This window comes from Scardinius erythrophthalmus (assembly GCF_964197995.2).
Source record: "Scardinius erythrophthalmus genome assembly, chromosome: 5".
Lineage (NCBI taxonomy): Eukaryota > Metazoa > Chordata > Actinopteri > Cypriniformes > Leuciscidae > Scardinius > Scardinius erythrophthalmus.
In genome coordinates, this window is record NC_138225.1 from 43,899,071 (window position 1) to 43,925,642 (window position 26,572).

Genomic DNA, 26,572 nt, shown 5'->3' on the forward strand with positions numbered 1-26,572 from the left:
CATCATGCAGCCGCACAGTCGATAAACATTTGTAGTATAGCCATAAGGTTATGACTTGAACATATTCACCCACAGCCCTCAGTCATTACATGGACTGAACAAATGAAACAGTGTTTTAGGAATGAAGTCCATTATTTATATACATATTAGGTTCAGATTAAAAGGATATTAAATCTCTAGGTGCTCTGTGTTCAAGTGTGAGATGAGCAGCAAAGTCATCTGTCACATGATTGGGGTCGCCACCAGGCAAAGCTGCACAGATTGGGCAAATCTGAAACAGAGAGAAAATCCTTTCAAATTAGAGTTGTGGAATATTTTCGATGCTGATTACGATTCTGCATTGACGAATAAAAACAAAAGAATAGATATATTTATTTATTTATTAAATAGGCCTATCATACATATTAACAAACTGTTTATTGTATAAAAAAAACTTATTAAAGGCTATATTAATAAACGTTGCATATTTCCTTTATAAGCAAAGCACTCTGTTATTACAAAAAGAACATGCATGAATGAGAAAAAGTGTGGGACGTGCTTGATGTTTAACAGAGTTATATGGGGCAATAAAAAGATTTCAATGTGCTACTCGTGCTGACTGACACCCTGGAAGCGTGTGCACAGAAAGATAGCCTATGTGCATTAGGTCTTGATGTAAACCTGCTGCTGTCTGTGTCAATGTTCATCAAACAATAAAAGAAAAGAGGGAATTATGCATCTATATTATTTCTTACTTGAATTACTTAATATAGATATATAAAGATGCATAGTGATACATCGAGAATCATTTTATAACAAATAGAGGTACAAAGCATCAAAACATAGTTGAGCCTGATACTTAAAACTATCTGTCAGATTAGCTGTATTTTGCATTAAAAGCACATGAATGATTAGTTCAGGAATGTGAAGTCTTCTCTCAGTGGTTGATGAAAATTCACATCACATTTTGTTAGTTTTGGTGTGAATTCCTGCAGGTGATTTGTGTTTGCTGTGAATAAGTACATCAAACCATGGACAATAAAGGTCTTGAGAAAGCTTGAAAATGTTGTACAACAGTCATCATGGGACAAAACGTTAAAGAAATTAAAAAACAGCAGCTTCACACCATGTCCAAACCAGACTCGCAACAGCTATACATGACACCTTTTTTTTTGCAGTGTCACGGCTGGCAACAACAAGACAAATGGTTTGCTATTTTCAGTGCACTTGCAGCGAGAGCCCGCCCACACGCTCGTTTGATTGGCTGTGATTGTGATTGATTTTGTTTAATCTTTTAGCCTCGTCGCGTCTAGTGTGGACAGGAAATTTGCTTGGCACTGGAATCTTATTGCATCACGTTTAGTTAGGACACGGTGTCACATGACCTAAACATTTCAACAAAGACAGCATGTGTACTCACCACCTCTGTAGAGGTCTCTGCATGCTCTGAGGTCACGTGCTCCTGTAGAGATGTTTCTGTGTAGCCCATTTTACCACAGTAAGGACAAGTAAACGACTGAGGCTGCTCTACTGAGAATGCCTCCCCCCCATAATACAAGTCTGTAGAGAGGTCAGATACATTTTCTTCAATCAGCATCACTATCATTACCAAGACTTAGTCAGGATAGTGTTGACATTCTGTAACGTTTTAAACATTATTTGAATGAGGTAACAATTATTATGTGATAGAGTAAAAAGCATGGTATTATTTGACATTACTGCTTACCAAAGTCTACCCTGGTTAGTATGCACTGCATTGGGTGCTCCGTGGTGTGTCTAGTTGTCGTGGCTCCACTTTCGTAGCAAGATGCACAAAGGTCGTAGTCGTAGCAAATTAAACACTTGTATCGGCGCCCTCTGAAGTTCCCTTTTAAACACGCATCACAGCTCACACCTGTGGGAGAACACAGAGGCATTTAACTCAAAACAACAGCAGAAGACCCTCTGAAGACCCCGATCACATTCAGCACAAGATTCGCCTGGTTAGTTTCAATCCATTATAAAACAAACACAACATCAGCACTTCACATGACTCGCAGAACACTTATTCAAAACAGCTCCGTGTGTGTTTTGTCTTGTGCAAAGCAGGAGGAAACTATATCACAGCTCTGACCACTGAATTGTTCGACATTTGGACGGCAGACTAAGAGAGTTCAATTTGCACTGTCAAAACAAATGTTTAAGGACATGGCACATATTAACCATCTCTCTTTGAGGGAGCAATAATCCACAATAGGATTATTATCAATATTAACACATATTTTGTTAATTTACCAACATTGTGAAAATCATGGCATTGTGAATAGTAGATTTAAGCGTCAAGGTAAAGCCAGGGACACATCAAGCGGACGGTTTGCCGTCGGGCAACATCGGGCCGTTTTTGAGCACCGGCCGAGCTAGTTTTTTTTTTTTCCGCTGTGTTCCGCACCGTTGGTTCCAGTCGAGATGCCGTCTGTTTTTTTTTTCAGCATGTTGAATTGGCGTCAGGCCGTTGGTGAGAGAGAACTCTGATTGGCTGTTCAGTTTAGCGAACGAGTGCACGAGAATAAGAGCAAAAGTGATGAAAGTGAGCAAAGAAGTCATGACAGCACAGCCAGAAAGCTATTCTAATTTTACATTATCTTACCCGTGCATTCCACTGCGCGAATATTTTCATAATATACATATGCACCTGTATATGATCCTTAATTCTTTGCCCCGGTATTTCATGTGACTGGCACTCTCCCTGTGTTTAATCAAGCTCTCATTCTTCAAATGTGTGGATTAGAGATGCACAGATTATACGCAGCTCAGGCGGACCAAGTAATAAAAAAATAACATTTCAATTAATTGCAGGTCGGTCGCGTTTGGATGAGAGATAAATCATTATAAGTGGTCATTATATAAAACACAAAGGAAAAAAAACTGAGAAATTGCTTAACAACTTACTATCATTAACTAAAAATATACAAATATCATTCTGATAAAAGTCATGTCATGTGACAACAGAGTGCAGTGAAAGGGATTGATTGACGGCTAATATTAACCAACCTAAAATCTGCTTGAAAGTTTAATGAATGTTACGTGACTGGTCACTGTATCAGCTCACAGCAGGCACATACTGTGCAGTAAGTAGCGAATGTTTGTAGAGAAATAAAAACAGGTCCCACCTCAACAATTATTTGCACTTGCACAAATGCTCCCAAATATATTTAGAGGTCGCACAGATTCAATTTCGGGAGCATGTGTGACCAAAATGGTCGCAATTTCAGCCTTGCATCTTTAAAAAAAATATTCTGTCACATTAATACAACAGTGCAACAAAAGCCTCTTTAGCCCCGCCCATCGATTCACTCATGTCATGTAGTAGTAAACAAGACAGACGCAAACACAGGATTTCAGCAACAAAACGATAGAGATGCCTCTGAGGATTCTGGTTCTTACAGTATTATCGCAAAACAGTGTAACAACGTTTTTAAATTGCTTTGTCTGAAACAGATCGTTATACAGTGAGGAAAATAAGTATTTGAACACCCTGCTAAGTTCTGCCACTTAGAAATCGTGGAGGGGTCTGAAATTGTCATCGTAGGTGCATGTCCACTGTGAGAGATAGGGTTGGGCGGTATTACGGTAATATTGGATACCGCGGGATCTTAAAATAGCACCGGTATCAGTTTCAATACCGTCATTACCGGCACTTATATAGCCTATAATATATATAATTTATTTATTGCCTAAAAATGCTTGTGTGGTTGCAGTTTGGTAATATTTCTGGTTCCAGCCAAATGAGAAGGGAGAGGCGGTAAATACTGACGAGGCAATTTGTAAATTGTGCCATAAAAAGGTGACCGCGAGAGATGTAAACACCTCTAACCTAATGTCGCATCTCCGAAACAACTGCTGCCAGGATGCATTTTGTTCTCGAGTTCATTAAATAAGCGCATTAAGTTTCGTATTTGTTAAAATATTATAATGTTATTTTTTCCATCTTTGTTGATTATGAAAAGTGAACAGCACAAATAAGATGGGATGCATCGGGAGTCAGACGATTTGACCACTTCAATAAATTTCGTTTTGTAAAAGGCCTCTTTAAAACGAATTTCGTTTTGTATAAATTGTATCTTAATTTTAATACATTTTTCATCAACCAAATTGCCTGGATTTAATACAATCATGACATGATGGGCGCTGGCATGCCACGGTCACTTGCATTGAAATCTCATAAATTAACCGAAACTCAGAGATGGCGATCGTCAATTTCTTTAAACAAAACAATTCAAAACGAAAAGAAATATAGGGTAGGCTACTCTCTGATTAATCCATGATGTGCATTTTTCTCTATAGCGTTCACAGAGATGCCGATCGTCAATTTCTTTAAACGAAACAATTCAAAACGAAAAGAAAAAGGCCACTCTGATTATTTAATCCATGATGTGCATTTCTCTCTAGGCGCGTTCATACAGAGATGCGATCATCAATTTCAGTAAACGAAACCATACAAAACGAAAAGAAAAGAAATTGACTAGCCTACTCTCTGTAATCCATGATGTGCATTTCTCTCTATCGTTCACTATGGAGATGGCGATCGTCAATTTCTTTAAACGAAACAATTCAAAACGAAAATAAATCTGATTGATCAATGATGTGCATTTCTCTCTATAGGCGCATTCACTACAGAGATGGCGATCGTCAACTTCCATCTTTGCAGAAAAGTTTTATTAATAAAAATCAATGGACACGCGTCACCGGATTACAAAGGCACTTCTTGCTTGTTGCACGCACACAGATATTATGTTGAATAATGGTGGGCTCGGGCTCATAATAACAGTTAATGCCGTCGGCCGGACTCAGACACAACGTGCACGGCTTGATTTTATTTTTTTTTGATCTGGCATTCAGTTTCTGAACGGTGTAGGCACAAGCCAACAGTTTGGTGACGCCATCTGAGCCCATTATGTCATAATTTTTAATTAGTCACGGTAATACCGTATACCCCGGTAAAATAGGGAGGAGGTTTGACGGTATCAAAATTCCAATAAAAAAAATTCCGTTTCCTGTAGTTTTTCACCAGGTTTGCACACAATGCAGGAGGGATTTTGGCCCACTCCTCCACACAGATCTTCTCTAGATCAGTCAGGTTTCTGGGCTGTCGCTGAAAAACATGGAGTTCGAGCTCCCTCTAAAGATTCTCTATTGGGTTTAGGTTTGGAGACTGGCTAGGCCACGCCAGAACCTTGATATGCTTCTTACAGAGCCACTCCTTGGTTTTCCTGGCTGTGTGCTTCATGTCATGTTGGAAGACCCAGCCTCGACCCATCTTCAATGCTCTAACTGAGGGAAGGAGGTTGTTCCCCAAAATCTCGCAATACATGGCCCCGGTCATCCTCTCCTTAATACAGTGCAGTCGCCCTGTCCCATGTGTTGCTACCACCAAATGTGATGCTACCACCCCCATGCTTCACAGTAGGGATGGTGTTCTTGGGATGGTACTCATCATTCTTCTTCCTCCAAACACGTTTAGTGGAATTATGACCAAAAAGTTCTATTTTGGTCTCATCTGACCACATGACTTTCTCCCATGACTCCTCTGGATCATCCAAATGGTCATTGGCAAACTTAAGACGGGCCTTGACATGTGCTGGTTTAAGCAGGGGAACCTTCCGTGCCATGCATGATTTCAAACCATGACGTCTTAAGCCTGGAACACACCAAGCCGACGGTCGGCCGTTGGGCAGTTTCCGTGCGTCGGCCGACTAAATCTTCTCGGTGTGTTCCCCTCCGTCGGCTGAAATTGGTCCTCGTCGGCTTTGTAACGGCCAATTCGACACGTTGACACGTTTAGTGTATTACCAACAGTAACCTTGGAAACGGTGGTCCCAGCTCTTTTCAGGTCATTGACCAGCTCCTCCCGTGTAGTTCTGGGCTGATTTCTCACCTTTCTTAGGATCATTGAGACCCCACGAGGTGAGATCTTGCATGGAGCCCCAGTCCGAGGAAGATTGACAGTTTATGTTTAGCTTCGTCCATTTTCTAATGATTGCTCCAACAGTGGACCTTTTTTCACCAAGCTGCTTGGCAATTTCCCCGTAGCCCTTTCCAGCCTTGTGGCGGTGTACAATTTTGTCTCTAGTGTCATTGGACAGCTCTTTGGTCTTGGCCATGTTAGTAGTTGGATTCTTACTGATTGTATGGGGTGGACAGGTGTCTTTATGCAGCTAACGACCTCAAACAGGTGCATCTAATTTAGGATAATAAATGGAGTGGAGGTGGACATTTTAAAGGCAGACTAACAGGTCTTTGAGGGTCAGAATTCTAGTTGATAGACAGGTGTTCAAATACTTATTTGCAGCTGTACCATACAAATAAATAGTAAAAAAAACCATATATTGTCATTTCTGTGTGATTTGCTGTTCTTTCCTTTGATTAAGCATTTATGGGGTTAATGCGTTGGATTATCGGATACAGAAGAAAGCACGAAGAGAACACTGCTTTTATTGTTTGATTAAAGCACAATCAGCTGCGATTCCTGTATAAAAGCCTCAATGAGCGACATCTTCTGTTTTGTCATCAATAAGACATTGAAACGAGTTGTATTTTATTTAAAACACAACACTGCAAATGACAATGTATATGCAAGTTGTATACGCAAGTCATCCTGGTCAACAATAACTGTGGTAAGTACTTAAACTCTTTGCCACAACCAAGATTTATAAAGCATATGTAATAAGCATAAATGTTTCACATTGTTGGCAAATAAATCAACTAACAAGATATTTTTCAACATCCAAAGTTTTCAAACCAATTTCACAAGTGTAGGGATGGGACGATTACCGGTTTCACGATAAACCACGATAAAATGTACTGACGGTTAGTAATATCGTTTAAAATTTAATTACCATTAAAACCGTGTTTGATTATCGCGATTTTAGATCCTGTTCAGCCAGCAATAGTCTGACGCAGGCGCAGCGCGCAATGTTATTTTTTTTTATTCAAGAAGGAATTGCGGAAGGCAGCTGAGCGTGCTCGGGAGATTTTTCAGCCTTTTAAAAGAACCAATTCTGAGGTGTGGTCATATTGTGGCTTTAACAAAAGTCCTGAGGGAAACTTAATCGAGGATAGTCACCCTGTCAGCAGAACATGCACAAGAAAAAGTCGCTGCAATAACTTCAGATCTGCCGAGTCGTCTTATGTGACCATCACCGACTGTTGTATAGCGAACGCAAGGCAAGTTAACTTTGACCTCAATACTAGAGATGCACCGATTACAATTTTCTGGGCCGATTCCGATTTCCGATTTTTCATTCAGTTTGACCTGCCGATACCGATTTTAGCCGATTCCGATTTCATTTTTTCTAACCACTTTACAGCACACACAAATATTTATTTTATATCATTTCTATAATAAAACATTTTACAATTTGCATAGTTCACACACATCTAAAGTGCAGTGTTGTGGAAGAACCATTTCCTTTTCACATTCAATATCCAATAATTTTTGTATTTATGTATTTAGCAAACGAAACGTCTGTATGAAAACAGGGAATGGCAATAAAATAATATATAAATAAAAAACAAAAATATAGCCTTGCAGTATTAAGATATTTCTCAAAGCACACACACACACAGGCCCATTGCAATCACTTGTACAAACTGAATAATAAAAAAAGTTTAAATGGGTACATTTTCTATAAATATTAGTCTTTGTTTTCTTTTCTGACATAGCCTACTCCAGTTCTTGTTAAAACACGCAAATTCTGTGCATTTTGGGCACTTTTTTTGTGAAACCCTATAAGGCTATTTTCCATCAAAAGTGTGCTTTCCCTTTAATTGAGCGCGAGCAGTGCAGCAAATAGACTCGGCGCCGAAACACGCGCTTCACTGCTCGCGACGCTCCTGCTTGATGCTCACGCGCTGCTCCTGCTTCCGTTGTGAATGCACTCAATGATTAACATGCACGGCGAAAAAAAATACGCGCTTGCGGTCTGAACGGACGTAATTCACGAGGTTTTCTACATGTGCTCCATGTGCACGTGTGATGCTGATGTTGCGCGATGTTAATCATGCGGCGCCCGAGTGCATTTGACCGGCATAAAATCGGCATTTGTCAGACTGACCGGCCGGTCGCCGGTTACGGCCGATCACGTGAAAATCGGCCAATTCCGGTCACCAGCCGATCAATCGGTGCATCTCTACTCAATACCAAAACTACTTCTGGGAAATAATTGGGCATGAAATGTTGTTTTAAGTTGAACTATTTTATATCAATAAACGTGAGGCTTCCGCAAAGAAAAGTTGGCAGCAAGTGGCTTAGCCAAAGACGAACGAACAAGTTCAAACTAGACTATTAAGAGTGACATTTAAGGGATAATAATTTATATTCATTATACACTTATTACACCAATTTTTTTTACCACATAATTACGAGGACATTGAGATTAATGTTTTCTTACCTTTTTATAATCATGTACAGCGTACAAAACAATCGTTCAGACAAGATGATCACAACAATATTATCAAACTCTGTAAACAATAAATCAACTCTGATTTATTAATTTTCAATACAATTAAAAACGGAGACGCAAGACGGCAAGTTGTATTTGAATCAAACGAGAGAGCGCGTCCGTTGTGATGCATGGTGTAACGTCTGTCAGAGAGTTTGAAGTCTGCCCAGATGAAGAACACATGACAGTGCAAATGAACTGGAAGTTCCACGAGACTTTCATAGATGTTTTCTCTCAGTTAAGCACACTCTTCACATACATGTCGAAGAGCGAATGTTAAAAAAGAAAAGAAAACACTCTAAAACGCTACAAATCAAAGTGGAAGTAAACACATTATAATAAAACAACGGTCAGCAGTAAGAGCAGTCATCTTCCTCTTTGCGTGATCAATCTCACTCTCACTGTGCGTGCGCGCTCACATACAAACAGCATGCATACAATAACGTACGCCATAGAAGAAGTTATCTTAAAGGCACATCCACATTCATGTCATGAACACTACTTAACACTAGGTGGCCGTTACAATGGATGTGTGCGGTGTTATAATGCGTTGCTATTGACGACCGTCATTATAAGGAAGGAAATGCTTTAAAAAGTGCATAGAGCTGCTTGTTTTATTTGTTGTTTGTTGATTTTCAAATATAAAACTTGTTGAAATGTCTTCAGTGTGATCATCAACTCTTTTTGAACACTTTCATCTCGTTTTAACAAAACCGTGATAATATTGATAATCGCAATAATTTTGGTCACTATTACCGTGATATTAAATTTTCATACCGTCCCATCCCTACACAAGTGTAATAGCGGGAATGTTGAAAAATGTATGTAATTAGCCAATCATAGCAGTAGGCGTTTACTTCCAAGTCTTGAATGTGGCATGCCTATCAAAACAGTGTTTCAAAGAGAGGGTCAAAAACAGGATAGAAAACAGCCTCAAAGAATAATAATAATAATAAAAAAAAATGCAGTTTAATAAAAAGCATGCCTTCCATTATTTTTCTTACATTTGTGCTGTATTTTACCGATTTCTTTAAACATTCTTAATCTATTTGCCAACAATGGATGTTTGGTTGAAATAATGTTTCTTTCTGATTGAATATGTATTTACGTAGGCTAGGCTATATAAAAAATAAAAAGTCAGTCAAAAGGTTAAAAAAAACATTAAGCAACTATATCATCCAGTCCTGCACACAGTAAAGGAGATATATGTACTTGGTGATAAAACTGATCCAGTGTTGGTCTTGTTAAACTTCAGGATTCAAACAGCTGGAACAACATCAGCGTAATGCTGTAGAGCTGATCGTGGTTCAGATAATCAGTCACTGAAAAACTCACTGTCTTGTTCTGACCATTATCAACAGCAGTGAAGAGGAAACCAGACTGCTGCTAAACAAATATTTCCATCAGACATGAACCTACTTCAATTAATTATAGCAAAATGAAAAGAACATTTCTATTTAAATCACCAACACAATGTTCAAAATGACTGTGGACCCAGAAGAACCGGAAAAGCAACAATTAATATTTCTGTAACCAAGAGCGAGACAGTAAAAGACTAGCATAAACTCCAGATTTAGATTAGTCTCCAGTGTTGACAGGGAAAAGCCTCTTAAGTGTTTCATGAGGTAATGTCATACTGCATGTTTGCAAGTGAGTTGCATCCCAATTTGCATACTTTTACTATACACATTAGCCATGTTTCCACTGTCGGGTCAAAACCGAACATACTAATTTGTGCCAGGGCCAGTCGTGTTTTCACTGTCAGTTCTGGGGCTTGATCGGGGCTTCCTCTGGGCCAACGGCCAGGGTTTTTTGCCCTTGGTCCAAAGCAGGTCAACTGGGGTTTAAGGAGTGGTCATGAACAGAGGCAGAGCTTCCCTGAGTCAGGATAGGGTCAACACCGCTGCTCAGTTCCCATGTTATTATCATCAGGCCACCAGATAACCTCAACATTTAAAATTTTATCTCAAAACTCACTTTCAGACACCAGCAAGTGAAACTTCCTTTCGATCCGATGGGGATTCAGATCACTGTATGAGGCAGATATATATTTTTATGCAATGCTACTTATGCTAACCATCCAACAGCTCAATGCTCAAGCTATTCAAGTCTTACGCACACGACTCCTAAAGCCTCATTCAGGCTGTCATTTCAAATCCAATTTTTGTGGATATCCGATTAAAATACGATCAGATTTAGCAAGTGTGCACAGAAAAAAAGAAAGAAAAAAAAAACACACACATGAAATGCAATTTTTACATATCCTTTTCGAAACCAGTGGAGACGACAGCACAGAATAAAGCCACGCATACCAGCCTCTTACATTTCTGCCGCTGCCTCAAAGGCCCCGATATACTTCAAGCGAAATCAAAGAATGAATTGCTGGATTTTGAGCAAAATCAGGCCAAAACTAAGTTTGTTTGGAGTTCGTTGAGGGAGTATGAAACAGCTTAGCGAAAAAGTTAGCTACGGCTGGTAAACAACTTTGTACTACCATTGGTCTGGGTACTACCATTGGTCCATTTCTAGTTCATTTCTGGTTAATTTCTACTGTTCAGTCCGTCGAGGTCAGACGTTCGCGAGTGAAAACATTAACACACTGGAGAGTTGCTTTATAGTATAAAATTAAGTTGTACTTAGGGCTGGGCGATATGGCCTAAAAAAAAAATCCCTGATTTTTTTCACAAAAAAAAAAAAAACGTTTTACGATTTAAATCGATTTATTTTTCTTACCTTACTTAAAATCAATCTGCAGATGACAAATAAATTGTTCCAAACAAGTTTTAACTTTATTTTGTTTTGATTTTCCCTTCTGGGATTTGATATGGATTTCCCCCTTGGGGTTAAAGTGCAATCAGAAACAACAAGCCATAAAGACATGATGGCAGGCCCTGCCTTTGTAAACAGTGAAAATGTAACATAACATAACATAACATGAAATGGGTGGATTGGGATTGGGGCGGAACGTAAAAAAAAAAAAAGTACATCACAATAAAGTGTATTGTGATTGTCAAAACATTTGGTAACTAAACAGAATTTTATTAAGTTTAGTGACAACAAAACGTTTACATGGTACAATGACTGGTATGCTACTGTTTTTATTATTGCTTTCACAATTTTAATTAAATTCTTGGGATTTGATTCTGATCTTGATTCAATATCGATTCCTTTGGATAAATACTAGGTACAGTAAATACACGTTAATTTAAAGCCCTGTCAGATGGTATTATTATTATTAAAGGTTAAAAATAACATCTCAAATTAAACAATGCGTTTTTTTATAACAGAATTATAATATTTTAATGATATAGGTAAAAATATAATAAATATGTAATATAGTTATATTTGGCGAAATACTCCTCTCTACAGCCATTATTTTAAAAGTCCAACTAATGTGCTATGGTCATTAAATGGCTTTCCAGAGGTAAATGTAATGTTACGTCAGTGACATATTGTTCTCCAACTGTTATTATAGACCTCTTTCCGCAGTTGAAAAACACTGATCGATCGATTTTATTTCATTTCGGTAATTTGAACTGTATCTTTCAAATTACCTATTGATCATTCGTGTTTATTTAGCCTACAATTAACTAGTAGGTTAGTAAAGAGTAACAGATGATCGGTTCACGTGCCGCTTGAACTCTGTCAGCGATCTGTCAAGTGCCAAAACGGTGTTTATTGTTTGAATTTCGTAATTAAATCGACAGAATCTGAGAATTTGTTTCATTGCAATAGTAACCTTCACTGTCTTGTCTGTCGGGGTCAGTGTCCTCTTTGCTTCGCGATTTTTCTCTGCGTGAGAAAATGGATGTGTGGCGTGAGAGCGTGTAAAAAGTGACGATTGCGTGAGTCTCACAGTGAATTCGTGAGAGTTGGCAGCCCTGTGGATTCAGTTTGTACGGCTGTAGGTTTTTTGGCGGGTGTGCTTGTGCTGCCGCGGTGTAGTTCATTTGCCATGTTGTTTGTATATCTCTATGGCAAACGCGCGGGGGAGGGATGAGCCCGTTCGGAGTTACGGGAGCCCAGAGGGGAGCGTCGGCAATTGTTAAAGAGAAAAACGATTTTCATTCAAACAAATCGACGTAAGCTACACATTCGAATTAATCGATAAAATCGATATATCGCCCAGCCCTAGTTGTACTTCTGATGAAATTAGACACTTACAGTTTTTCATGTTTACGCTAATGTCAAATAAACGTGACGACTTTACTAGAATGCCAAATTGCAGAGCTGGTGCAAACATATCCACGTTGTTATGATCAGATGGTTTTCTTAATTTTATTGTGCGTTTATTTTTTTATTGAGATATTTACATATTTACATATTCATCTAAACACTGCTCTCAGAAGCGTGGGCAGCATCAAATGTTCACTAACAGTATATCGCTGGTCACGTATTTCGAACTTCGTTTTAGTGAGTACTAGGGCTGCAGCTATCGATTCTTTTTGTAATCGATTAATCTAGCACTTAATCGATCGATTAATCGAGTAATCGGATAAAAACTTTTAGTGCGTTTTTAAACAACCAAAACAAACAATGCATAACGAAAATGATGTGGCTGAAAAACTCCAACATTTGGCTTCAAAAATAAGCCTATTTATTGTAATTTTTACCCATTTAGTGTTTATAAGTGCCAGTGCCAACAATTATATAACAATACAGTTAAGTCAACTTTATACTGTAAAACATGTATAACATGTAAAACTATGAATACAAACTTAAATAGTAAAGGCCATTTGGCCTTAGTTTTGTCTTAATACAACATTACAAAAAAAGGATTGCACCTTCTGCAAATTACCCACCGGAGAACAAAAATAAATGAAATGAATATAAAATATCAAGCCAAACAGGTACACAATGTATACAATTTATATAAAAAAAATAAGTGTAGTTTTGAAAAGGGGAATGTTTTATTGCAAATATGCATTTTGTTAAATAGAAAAGAACAGCATTTTGTTTTTCACTTAGGCTAGTTGAAGTATATTAGCACGTTTTGTAGTATTATATTTTTTTGTTCATTTAAAATGTTCTATGCTCAATTACTTTGGTAGCCGATTATGTCTTCCCCAAAAGTACGAGTGGATTTGGAGAAGCAGGCTGGTGGGGAGGTTCATTTTTTTGTTGTTGTCTGTAACTATTTGGTAGACATAGACAAGGTCTCGCAAAGACTGCAATACAATATTTGTTCCTCCATCACGTCACGGTGAATACAGTGAATGCATGCTGAAATTATTGTTGCGTGGCTACATAAAAGTTTAAGCATATGTGATGCATTGCCGCAATGGGTCTGACTGGCGCGTGAGAGAGACGAGAGTGCATGTGTGTGTGTGTGAAGGGGTTCTTTCTTTAGGCTATACGTTTACTTCTTAAAAACATCAAAGCTAAACATCATATCTAGTCAAACCACATCATGACATCACTACAAATACAGTATGGGATTAAATTCAGCGAACATCATAGGCTTCGGCACGGGCGAAAATATTGGCGCTGGGTCAAAAAAAAATGCGGGGGACAGAATCGTTACCTTGATTCAGCGACGCTGAAAGGAAGCGATCCCAAACTTTAGACATTCTCTGCCGTTTATGGACATCTACTCTCTGCCATCGCGCCAAATAAATTCAAAATGTACCACGCGCTATGGTGTGCTTCCTGAACATTGAACAACGGTCCGTGTGAAATCAGATCCCTGCGCGTATAGTGCGCGTCATAGGAATTTAACGAGGCTTCGAGGCAGAGTTTTTGCCTCGAGGAATTTTTGTAATCGAGTAAATCGAGTAACTCAATGAATCGTTGCAGCCCTAGTGAGTACATCGGTGCCTTAAGACACCGTAGTCCAGTGTGGCAGCTACACATCGTCATGTTGCAAATAAGACAACATCTGTATTGCAAACACCTCCACCAACGCAATGTCATTGGCACAGAAACCAATGCAGATATTCCTTAAGACTGATTAGTCAATTACAGTATGTGAATTAGGATGCAGCCTTAAGTCTTTCAGAATCCACATGAGAACTGAGACAAACACAAAGCAGACAAAAGCTTCCGACAATAATCTACACACAGAAACTGCCGTGGTAATGTACCGCTGGGAGGAATTAGCACAAGGAATTAATTCCAGATTCAAATAATGAAATGTTTGCTTGTAAAATTAAATCAAATAGCCTCCTAGTTACTGAGAGGAAATATGTAACACATATGTAACAAAATATGTAACACAATATCTAACACGTTTTCAATGTTCAGTACTGTCCACATTTTCAGTTTTATATATTGTGGTCTCACATATCTTTGGGTTAAAACTAAGGTTTGGTGAGTTGTAACTAGCATTTCTCTTTATGACCAGCCAAATGACCTCTGCGGCCTATTCACAGCAGAGTCCTGCAAACAAACCAAACAACGCATTCAAACTAAACCACAAGAGGAAGATCTCCATTTGCTTCAACTGAAAAATGTGGAATGGATGTGTCATTACATTTTCCAGCTAGCCTTTAAGGATTTGGGTTTCAGTTTGCATCTCTATGTCTCGTTATGATTGACAACATCAAAGTAACACACAATAACGCATGCTAGTGGTTCTCAACATTTACGACTCAAATGGTAAATCAAGAAAACAAGCGATGCAAACAAGAAGACTAACTCTATTGAGCTATATAACAATGATTAATTTTCTGTTGAGTGATATCCAAATGTATCTCACCTGTCTAATAAAAAAACATAGTATATTTAATTGTCGTTGGGGATTCCATGGTTTCTACAAAAGTCGAGGGAAATGCGGATATGACATCATTGACAGGCGACGTACGGACACGGACAGTGTCCTGGTTAAAATTGCTGATTTCTCTGGATTTAAACACTCTTGGAAACGTTTGGGATAATGTAAGTACACAAGTCAACAAAACGTACAACATTGTTCTAGTGATTTCTGGATATTTTAATCATTAATTGATCCTATGAACATTATCTGTAATGTTTATGACCTTTTCGAGCAGGACAAGCGATATATAGAAATCGATAAGATGTGTGTCTATGGCACACTGCCAACACAGGTAAAGATTTTCTTTATACACGCAATTATGCAGGAAATATTAAGCATGAACATTTATTTGGGATTATTAGAAGAAATTGATTCGGATTTGAGAGACGATGAATGCTTAGAATAATCTGTAATAAGAGCACATAGGAGATACTGAGGAGAAACACCACTAACATTAACAAGAACAGACCAGGAATGCAGGAAAACACAGGGTATATATACACAGGGACTAACAAGTTAACTAAATGAGGCACCAGGTGAACTAAATGACTAATCAGAAACACTGGGAAACTGGGTCAGAGAAAAAAAAACACTATAAAGCATAACTATAATAGTCCGTTCCCTCCCAAAAAGGCGTAAATAGTCCATCTGAGGAGGGAGGGAAACAGGAAATGCTGGAGACTCAAGAAACACTGGAGAGATACAGGGGCACTAGTGCCCGACCGATATATCGGCAGGCCGATATTATCTGCCGATATTAGGCATTTTCAAAACTATCGGTATCGGCATTTATAACGGCCGATAAATGAATATTTCAAAAATAAAATAAAAACGGACGAAACACCCTTCAACCATGTTATGAGTGTTGCCGTTGTATAGTTTGTCCACCAGAGGGCACTCTACACCGTCCCTGTTGGCAACACTCGTGTATAACGCGCCACACATTCTGCAACCTGCTGATCCAGCCCGAGTCGGGCAGAGAGAACCGCGAGTGAAATCATCGGTGAATTGTGTTCATGGTGAGTTGGTAACGACTCACGAGACATACATTGCTTGAATAACAATTAAAAGAACATCCCTATCAGTTCTCTTAACTCAAATAAGGATGACAAAATTCGTGACTCATGTCCAGTTTTGCTGCGGTTAAATAAGCCGAGAGTGAAGCGGAACAACGCGACGTAGGCTATATTCACATAAAATGTTAACACTGCAGTTCACAAAAGTTCATAATGTGCATGTGCTTTAATGCTTTGTCGGTTAAACATTTAATTTTAAATACTGATGCGCTGTTCTAACGTGTGCGTTTCTCAGCGCGTACATGTGAAGATCACATGCACTAAAAGCCTTTCTACCAGCGCCTGGATACTGGACTAAGTTATCTTTCGAGTATTATTATGCTAATACTGTTATATACACACAAGACTTACATAAACAAAGTCGGTTGTCTAAAGTAAAGGCAAAAATTGAGAGAAAATCTGCTTGTCAAATGCGTGTACATTAGACGTGTCGTGCTCAGCTCTTAAAGAGACAGTAGCAATTGTAAACACATTGCCGCTTGTCCTTAAAGGGATAGTTCACCCAATAATAAAAATGATCTCATTATTTACAGGCACTCTAATGTTGTTCCAACTGTATTAATTTCCTTCTAATATTTTTCTAATATTAATAGTTTGAAGAATGTGGGTAACCAAACAGTAGCTGGTCCCCATTGACTTCCAAAGGAAAAAAAATATACTATGGAAGTCACTGGGGTACATCAACTGTTTGGTTACCCACATTCATCCAAATAACTTATTTTCAACAGAAGAAAAAAATAACTTGAGAGAGTAAATTATGACAATTTGAATTTGTTGTCAATTTGAATGTGAAATTGTTGTTTTTGTTCAAAGGACTAAACGTTTAGTCTTAAAGAAAAATATTAAGTTTGTATTTTTATACATTTTATTTATCAGAACTTTAATATATTTTGATGTTCCTCTGTTCTGTTGTGACAATAAAAGAAACAAGTTTCTTTTTAAAATGCATTATCATAATATTTTAGTTAAAACTCATAAATAACTACAACATAATATTTTAGTTAAAACTCATAAATAACTACAAATAACTAATGTAAGGGAAATTTGTTAATGTTTTGTTGCGCGTTTCTGAAAAAAAAAATAAAAATAAATTTAAAACCAACAAATATTTGTACCGGTATCGGCCTTCAAAATCCTTTATCGGTCGGGCTCTTGTAGCCATCAAAAGTTTGTACACACCAATTGTAAAGTGTGTCCAAACTTACTGTACTATAATACACATAAATAATATTGCTACTGTATTATAATATACACATAAATAATATTGGCCGATATATCGGTATCTGGCTTTTTTTTATCGGTATCGGCATCGGCGCCCAAAAATCCATATCGGTCGGGCTCTAAGGGGCACTGGGAATAATTTTTCCAAAAAACTCAATTTAATCCTCATCAAAAATGTCCTTCATTCCTCAAGATATCCACCAGAGGGCTTCACCACCGCATCCACCGTGACAAGGTTGTGGGTGGGGCTTCCCTCCAAGCCGACAAACTCCACTAACACTCCCTCTGCGATCTGCGGTGTTGCTGGCTCGTGCCTCTGGTCATACGCTAGTTGTGGTACAAGCTTCGGGGTGATGACTTCTTTCAGCATCTTCCTTGGTTCGAGCTAGTCCATTGCGGCAGGCCGGTCTACACAGTCTGCAGTGGGCACATGCAACATCTCCATCGAGTCGCTTTTTGGTGGTGGATAGCTGGCCTCTGCCGATGCTGGAGTGGGGCTGGTGACGATGCCATCCTCCGCAGGGCTGATTGTGAATGGTGAGTTGTTATTCACAAGCACCCACTCTACGAATGCGGCAAAATCCTCTTTAGGACCGTCCTCTGGAAGGCGTGCCTTGGAACGCTCACTCAGGCTGGTGATGTAAAACACACCCGTGTCCCTGCTCCAGACACAGTAACTGTACAGAGGGAAGGTCCATGGTGACGGAGGGGAAAAACAAATAAAAAGAAAACGCAGCAAAATAAACACTGTTATGGTCCGTTCTTCTGTCACGTAATGGTAGTCACGAAGCTCATGAAGATGATGAATGTTTCGAATAATCTTTAATAAGAACACACAGGAGATACTGAGGAGAAACACCACTAACATTAATGAGAACGGACCAGGAATGCAGGAGAAAACAGTGTACAGGGCTCGAATTTCGGCGCGGGATTGCGGGTATTGCGCATTACATAATTTGAATAATTTCCGCAGGTCTCCCCACTTATAATACGGAAAATTCCCCCGCAAACACTGATTCACTTTAGCATGTAGATTTTATGAGTAAATTAATCCACACAGATTATTAAATCAAATCAAACATTTTAAAACTTTCTGCGAGATGCAATTTCACAAACAGTGCGAGTGATTCAGCGGCGCTGCGTCTTCTCTCTCTTCTCTCAAAATGGCTTTTCTCTTTATTTGTATCTTTATTATTTTGTATAATTTTTTGCTACTTTTTCAATTTAAATCAAAGATTTACAAGCTTCCTTGTGTTGTGTAAACTCTTAACAACAAAATTACCCCATTGTAAAAACGCAATGAGTGAACAAACATTTAGGTGAGATAAATGTAATAATAGAAATGTCTAAAAAAATATATTCCAAAACGAAATTCAGGCCCTGGTGTATAGAGCAGTGTTTCCCACAGGATTTTGTGAAACTGTGGTGGGTGGACCTCAGTCCCTCTGGGCTGAAGACTTTTTTAAGATAAATTCATCAATCTAGTGCACTTTGAGAGTTCAAAATTAAGCTCCAACCCATATTCAGTGTGCAAATTGAATAAAGAAAAAAAGTCTGTGCATTGACTTGTACCTAAACTTTAAAGGGCACTCAAACCTCTTTTTAGTTGTAATATGTAAGGAATAATTGACGACAGGCCGTTGAATTATTAGAAAAATAATGCACACCCGAGGTGGTAATGCGGTCACGACGCGAAGCGGAGTGGCCGTTCACCACGGGTGTGCGTTATTTTTCTAATAATTCAACGGCCTGAAGTCAATTATTCCGCTTATACTACAGTTACCACGCCTCAAAACATTGTTCAGATTATGTATTTCAAGACATTTGTAAAGTTTTTGTCATTAAAACGCTCTTGTATGTAGGACTAATTTCTTACGCATCTAATCCAATGCCTCCGTTGCTAATTCCAAAACGTCATTTTAGAGTTAGTAACGGAGGTTTGAGCCACTGATAGCAGACTCATGCTGGGGACACGACTAGCTGACACATTCTCTTACTGTTTTCATCGACTGCAGCAGATTTTAAACACCAACTTTGAACACAGACTGAACGCGCTGAACACGTGTTTAGGCATGATCAGTCATAAGTATCAAATTACATTCATAACCGGCTTTAAAGTGTGTCCCCAGTAGGGCTGACTTCTAATAGTCGAGGATTCGACGATTCGATTCGGAGAGGTCTGATTCGACTATGAACCTCATAGTCGAATACATGGGCGTCAGTTTGGTTTGAAATGTGCTGGGGACAGAGACGCATTTGCATTTTCAGAAAGGCTGGGTACCATTTTTATTTTATTTTTTCGCTTTCGCGCAGGTCATGTTTTGAAAGACGATGTCCTGTAGCTTACTAATGTAAATAAATAAAAATGTATTCAAAAATCAGCTTCACGTTTTCAGCAGGGCTGCGGAGCGGCTGTGAGTTGACTCCACACGGTTCTCATGTGCGTTACGTGGTTTAATGTACCTAAACAATGATTACCAAATTCCCCTCTCATGTTGCTCCTCATAACCACTTAAAATGGTAAAAAAAAAATCGAACCCAGAGTCCAATTATTATGGACGTTATCTGATATTAAGCGTTTCTGCTTCACATTTTCAGCAGGGCAGCAGAGCGGCTGTGAGTTGACTCCACACGGTTCTCATGTGCGTTAAAAAGCTGACTCCACACGGTTCTCATGTGCGTTAAAAAGCTGACTCCACACGGTTCTCATGTGCGTTAAAAAGCTGACTCCACACGGTTCTCATGTGCGTTAAAAAGCTTTACATTGTTTAATGTACCTAAACAACGATTACCAAATTTCCCTCTCATATTGCTCCTCATAACCACTGAAAATGGTCAAAAAATCGAACCCAGAGTCCAATTATTATGGACGTTCTCTGATATTAAGCGTTTCTGCTTCACATTTTCAGCAGGGCAGCAGAGCGGCTGTGAGTTGACTCCACGCGGTTCTCATGGGCGTGAAAAAGCTTTATGTGGTTTAATGTACCTAAACAACCATCACCAAATTTCTCTCTCATATTGCTCCTCATGTTTATGAAATGTTATGATATATGTGTGATATATATGTGTTTTTAGCTCTTTTGTTTGAAATGGAAAAAATCTAAAAAAAAAGGTTCGACTATCAGTCGACTACGGCAAAATCTAACGAATCAGATTCGACTATGAAAATCCTTAGTCGAAAACAGCCCTAGTCCCCAGTTATTAATGCAGTTATTAGATAGAGATGTTGCAAATATGAGACAGAAAAGCATGTGCGTCAATATTATTATTTATTTATTAATTCAATTCATTTTAATTAATTCGAATTCATTCTTTTTTTTTCTATTATTGACAGATGACAGACTAGCCAAATAAATGAAACACAAAGCCCTTTTAACAAGTAGGCCTATCAATAATTATTTATTTGTTATATTATCTGCAATAATAATCCGTTCTGCAGGATTATCCATTTATTTAGCCTATATTCAGTTTAATTTTCTATTGATTATAGGACTATATACTTTATTTATTCAAATTAAACTGCATGTTTCCATTGATTGTGAAGCTAGACATTAAAAATTTCAGATCAAGCGCATGGGGCTAGATGTTTTTTCTTGTTATGAATTGTATCCTATTTTCCGTTATTACCGTTAACTACCCAAAGTGATATGGAACTGTAATGCGGTCAAGACCTGCCTGGAACTACTTTAGCTGTGCGTTTCCCTGAAAATAATGCACACCTTAGAACGTTCATCAACCAATCAGATTCAAGCATTCAACGGCCCTGTAGTATAAAGTGTCTTAGTCTACATTAAACTACAGAATAATAATAATGATGTTATAATATTACTCCTATGACAGTAATAGCCACATATTATAAAACAAATGCACAACAAAATAACAATGAAACTTTCATAATTAGTTTTGTCCTAATTACTATACTTGAAAGAGATGCAACACGTGAGCTTTTCTTTTGAGGGAAACAAGTTTACAAACGCGTCTCTCATTACAATTCTAGTGAAATGCTGTAATCGTCAACTATGCAGATGTGAAAATCATGCGTAACTGAGACGACAGGTGAACTGAATGACTAAAACACACTAGGAAACTGGGTCAAAGGTAAAAAACAATAAAACTTAAAATAACTATGACAACAATACGCTATTATTAAATTACACTTTATTATTTTAAAAAGTTTTACCATGCATCATCTTGCTTAGAGCGACAGTATATTCAAGTATAATTATTCAATTAAATGTAATTTGTATATAGCCTATTGTTGAGCTAACCTAATTATTCATTTAGCCAAAAAAGTCTTTATCTTTACTGCTTCGAAATACATGCTGTTAACGAAAACACTTGAATAATTTAAAGTTCCTGTGCGAATAAAAACTGTTTTATACAACACAACATAATTACATAACCACAGCGAACTACATGAATTATGTTGTAGGCGCAAGCATAAAACTGTAATCAGATTTTAGAAGAATCATTACAACATTTGTAATATAAATGCTGAGGTGTCTAATCCATCAGCTGCTATTCGCTACTGTATTGAAGATGAACGTAACTTAAAAAGCACGGGAAATTCCCGACAATAAACAAATAACCATTTAAATGTTTAGGATGTTTGCATTGTAAGAATCTACAGGGAAACTTCAAATATAAAAAACACTGACTCGTTAGGTAATGTTTTCTTATTAAAATCAGATCATTTCCTATTAATTCAATAGAATTTGAGGGAATCCAAGGGAATAGCAATATGGTGGAGCAGTGGCTTCACTTTTTATGATGTCATAAGCAATCCAGTCATGAGTGGGTCAGATTAAAGTGTAAAATGTTTAAGTTTGAAAATAAACAGCCTATTAAGTGAACATCGCAGCACCAAATACTTGTTCAGAAACAGAAAGTAGTGCGCTGCTTTGTTTACGATGTTACCGGGGCAATGGCTGCATTTCTGGCGTGATTTCCCCCCGCCAAACCAGTTCAGCGGAAATCCCGCCCTGCAGCTTGTTTGATTGGTTAAGGTTACAGTGTCGGGCAGGTTTAGGGATTAGTGTTTGGTGTAGGCAATCAGTAAAGTGATTGACATGACCAATGAAATCTTTAGAATCGGCTGCAGGGCAGGATTTCCGCTGAACTGGTTTGGGGAAAAAAAAAAGTGTTCACAAACACAGAGAGTGAATGTGTACTGGGCGATTCCACAGTTTCTGTCCACAAGGGGTGTAATGAACAATATAGATTGAATAATACCCATTTATTGTCATTTTTTTATTTTTAGTTCACTATTTTGTTAAAGATAGATGTAAGAAATAATAAAGTTACTTTTATCCCACTAAGCCTGGGCATTATCGTGTAATGAGACTTTATTTTATTTCCGTCCCCAGAAATTGCGGATGTCAGGGTAGGACATTCAGTGCATCTGGTTTTTCCTAAGTCATTTCTTTCATTTCCTTTAATAAAATCCTAAATTTTTGCGCATAACATTTATTTTGGTGTGTCTTCTACAAAATACTACTACTAACACTGAAAGTAGAATTCCCTTAATCCACCACGATGCAATGGAAACATTCACTAACGTTCGTTACACTTTCTGTCCAAGCAGTTACGCACGTTAAACTATGATTCTAAAGGAAGCGGAGATATAATCTTTCCATGTAATTCTATCAGTAGCATAACGATAAAACCATCTTGTGTGGGTTAAATTCTCATATGCGTTGCTAGATGATAAATTGTTAATAAATCGGGATAAAACAGGGGCCGTGATTTTCTGTCAAAAAATCATAACGCTCGAACATTTTATTCTGACGCTGAATTTCCATCTCCTAATGTCTCAACGGTTCTCATGTCAGCAATAAGATTGTCTAGGTCACGGTCGCTCTGCGCGGGAGGAAGAGTTAAAAGGATTTCACGGATTTCGACGAATGTGGGTAAGTTTGTGGATTCTGTCCAAAAGGTTACGAACGTTAAAATGTTACGAACGTGGTAAACTTTAGTTAAGTAAACATTAAATAGGATCATTGTGGTAAGAAAGGATAAAAGAGTGTGCAAGTCGGATGATTCCGAGTGGTTTCGTATTGAAAGCGTCGTTCATCGTGAAAGAGCGTGCATGAATGGTGGTTTTATACATTTTGACAGATTCTGCACATCTTGTTCGTAAATTAGACGGAAATTTTCAGTCTGTCCAACTTCCAACGTTGTTTTCTGCGTATTTTTGACTCAATAAGCTGTTCATGAAAGTCAACATCGTCAATGACATTTTTTTTTTTTCTTCTGTCCAATGTTCGTAAGAATATAGCCTAGGCTGACGAAGTTAACACGTTATAGTGCGTTAACACAATCTGTATGATCTTTAAATTTGATAGTATGATGACAGGTTATTTTAATGTGTTATGAACTTGTTCTATTCTTTGCCAGTTTAGCACACTTGTAAGAGTTTCTTTGTCTTCTACATTTGGCAAATAAATTTGAAAAATATACCTGTGGTATTTGTTAGTATTTTGCTGGCTTTCAGTTTATGAGAATACCAGACTCAAAAATGCACCTTTAAGATATAGAACAGATAATATTAGATGGCCACCCTGCCTGCCTCCTATTACCAGTTTTGTGAACCATACACAACGCATGACTCATAACTATACAAAATTAGGAACAAAGTAAAACATGAACTGGGATTCAACCAGAATTTTATTAAACTGAATTAGATTAAGTACACTTTCTGCTTGAACTTACATTGTTTTTCCGTCCATGTTACATACGTTAAATTTGACATCAACTCAACTTTGATCAAAGTTTACTAGTTTACCATTGCCAGATTTATCCTGCCTTTCACACAGCTGTACCCCAGGTTTTCTCAGGATGTTAACCTGAGGACAATGGCTTTCTCCATGAAGATTAATTTTGCAGGCTGTTGTCCTTGCAGTTGGCCCTAAACTGTGGAATCGCCCTACTGTATTTTCATTCAGTTCCTTCACTTGTTGAACCTAACTCCTTCACTTACTTAAAGGGTTAGTTCACCCAAAAATGAAAATTCTGTCAGTAATTACTCACCCTCATGTTGTTCCAACCGCGTAAGACCTTCGTTCATCTTCGGAACACAAATTAAGATATTTTTGATGAAATCTGAGCCATGTCTCACTCCTCCATAGGCTGCTATGTGACCGAAACTTGCTGGCCCAGAAAAGTTATTAAAGAGATCGTTAATATAGTCCAAGTGACTCCAGTGGCTCAATCTTAAGTATATCAAGCGACGAGAATACTTTTTGTGCGCAAAAACAAACAAAAATAACGACTTTATTCCACTTTTCATTTCCTTCTCTCTGGGCCTCGTAGTGTTTTTGCGCTGCGCGTCTGTGTTGCACGTCATCACGCATCACACACATGACCGGCGTCGGCCAATAGTGAGCCTACGTGGTGACGTGTAACACAGACGCGCTGCGCAAAAACACTACGCGAACCAACTAGAAGTCCAGCGAGAAGGAAATGAATAGTGGAATAAAGTCGTTATTTTTGTTTGTTTTTGCGCACAAAAAGTATTCTCGTCGCTTGATATACTTAAGATTGAGCCACTGGAGTCACTTGGACTATATTAACGATCTCTTTAATTACTTTTCTGGGCCAGCAAGTTTCGGTCACATAGCAGCCTATGGAGGAGTGAGACATGGCTCAGATTTCATCAAAAATATCTTAATTTGTGTTCCGAAGATGAACGAAGGTCTTACGCAGTTGGAACAACATGAGGGTGAGTAATTACTGACAGAATTTTCATTTTTGGGTGAACTAACCCTTTAATTAAACAATTGCCTTTTAAAGTTTAAATCATAATAGGCTGTATCGCTGTTTCTCCATTACCACTCTCGCACAGTATAATGACAGCGGACCTTTCTCCACTCCAGCGATGGACGCAAAAACGATCATATGGATTTTTGCAAGATAACCAATTGCTACCAAAACCGATCAATCGGTCGAACTCTAGTTATAATGTCAGAGTTGTGTGGCAGAGGCTGTGCAGCGAGCAGCTCTGTCTCACCTGTTGCCACATCACATTTGATCTAGATGTCATTAAATCACCTAAAATACTAGTGCTGGGCGGTTTACCGGTTCATACCGAATACCGGTGTTTATTTTTGTTACGATATGAATTTTTAATATACCGCAATACCGGTGTATGTCGCTTTAATCGGAACGCGGCGCTGCGCGACACAGTCTCACCCCTCATTTACAACACATGTCTGCGGCGCATTACAGCTGCGACAAGGTTTTATTCCGTCCTCCACGCGGTGCGTCAAAATAGACTAGGCGCCTATATTTAGCGAAGCGGCGCGGAGAGCCGCTTCTGGGAAGCTTCGATCTGAAACACAAGTATTGACTAGAATGGGCACGAGACGTGTGGGGGTGAGAGTGTCTTTTTTCTCGCGGCGCGAGTGTTTTTATACTGTATTAACGTATCTGAAGTGAACTGACGGTCTTTAGAAAAGTTTATTTGTTATTACGATTGAATCTTTCTTTATCTTTCCTGATAAAGCAGTGTTTATGAGCGTTGCTGCTTTGTGTACAGCCGTTACCGGGGAAACCACTGTTTCTGCCGCTCCTAAAGCGCGTCCTGCTGGCACCTCTTAGTAAACAGCCTTGCAAACCTGTATTAATATTAGTGTGGATTTTTTCTATAATATTCACTCATGACGATAAAATAGGGCATTATAAGTAAATCTACTGCAGTATTTCCTCTCTCACTCAGTAGAAAATGTGGTTAACACCCATCATGCTTGAAAAAAAAAAAGAAAAAAAAAAAAAAAACCGGTAAAAACCGTGAAACCGGTATAATTTAGAAAAAAACCGTGATGTTGATTTTTGGTCAAACCGCCCAGCACTATAAAATACATCACAGCAACTTACCCTATCAAGCACCACAAAACCTGTCAACTAAGGTTAACAACAGTGCAAAAATAATGTCAAGAACCTTTCTGCACTGTATTGGACACGTTTTCCGAGAGGATAAAAACAGCACCATGGCTGTGAGCTTGAGGGCCTTTCTTCATTCACTTGCTTATTTCCCATTAAAGAGGTTGCAAGTTCAGTTCTCA

At 38.4% G+C, this 26,572-nt stretch overlaps 1 protein-coding gene across 4 annotated transcripts in view; it reads right to left on the bottom strand.

Annotated features, from left to right (window-relative positions):
* Positions 1 to 26,572, bottom strand: part of kcmf1 (potassium channel modulatory factor 1) — a 50,020-nt gene that overhangs the window by 18,455 nt on the left and 4,993 nt on the right. For all 4 annotated transcript variants that reach the window (XR_014030237.1, XR_014030238.1, XR_014030239.1 and 1 more), the window contains exons 2-4: positions 1,706 to 1,873; positions 1,400 to 1,539; positions 170 to 271 (exon numbers count right to left, since the gene is read on the bottom strand). Coding sequence is in view for 1 of the 4 variants with exons in the window: in XM_081366125.1 (XP_081222251.1) it covers positions 170 to 271; positions 1,400 to 1,539; positions 1,706 to 1,873 (410 nt within the window). In the remaining 3 variants the exon portion in view is untranslated. The remainder of the gene's footprint in view (positions 1 to 169; positions 272 to 1,399; positions 1,540 to 1,705; positions 1,874 to 26,572) is intronic.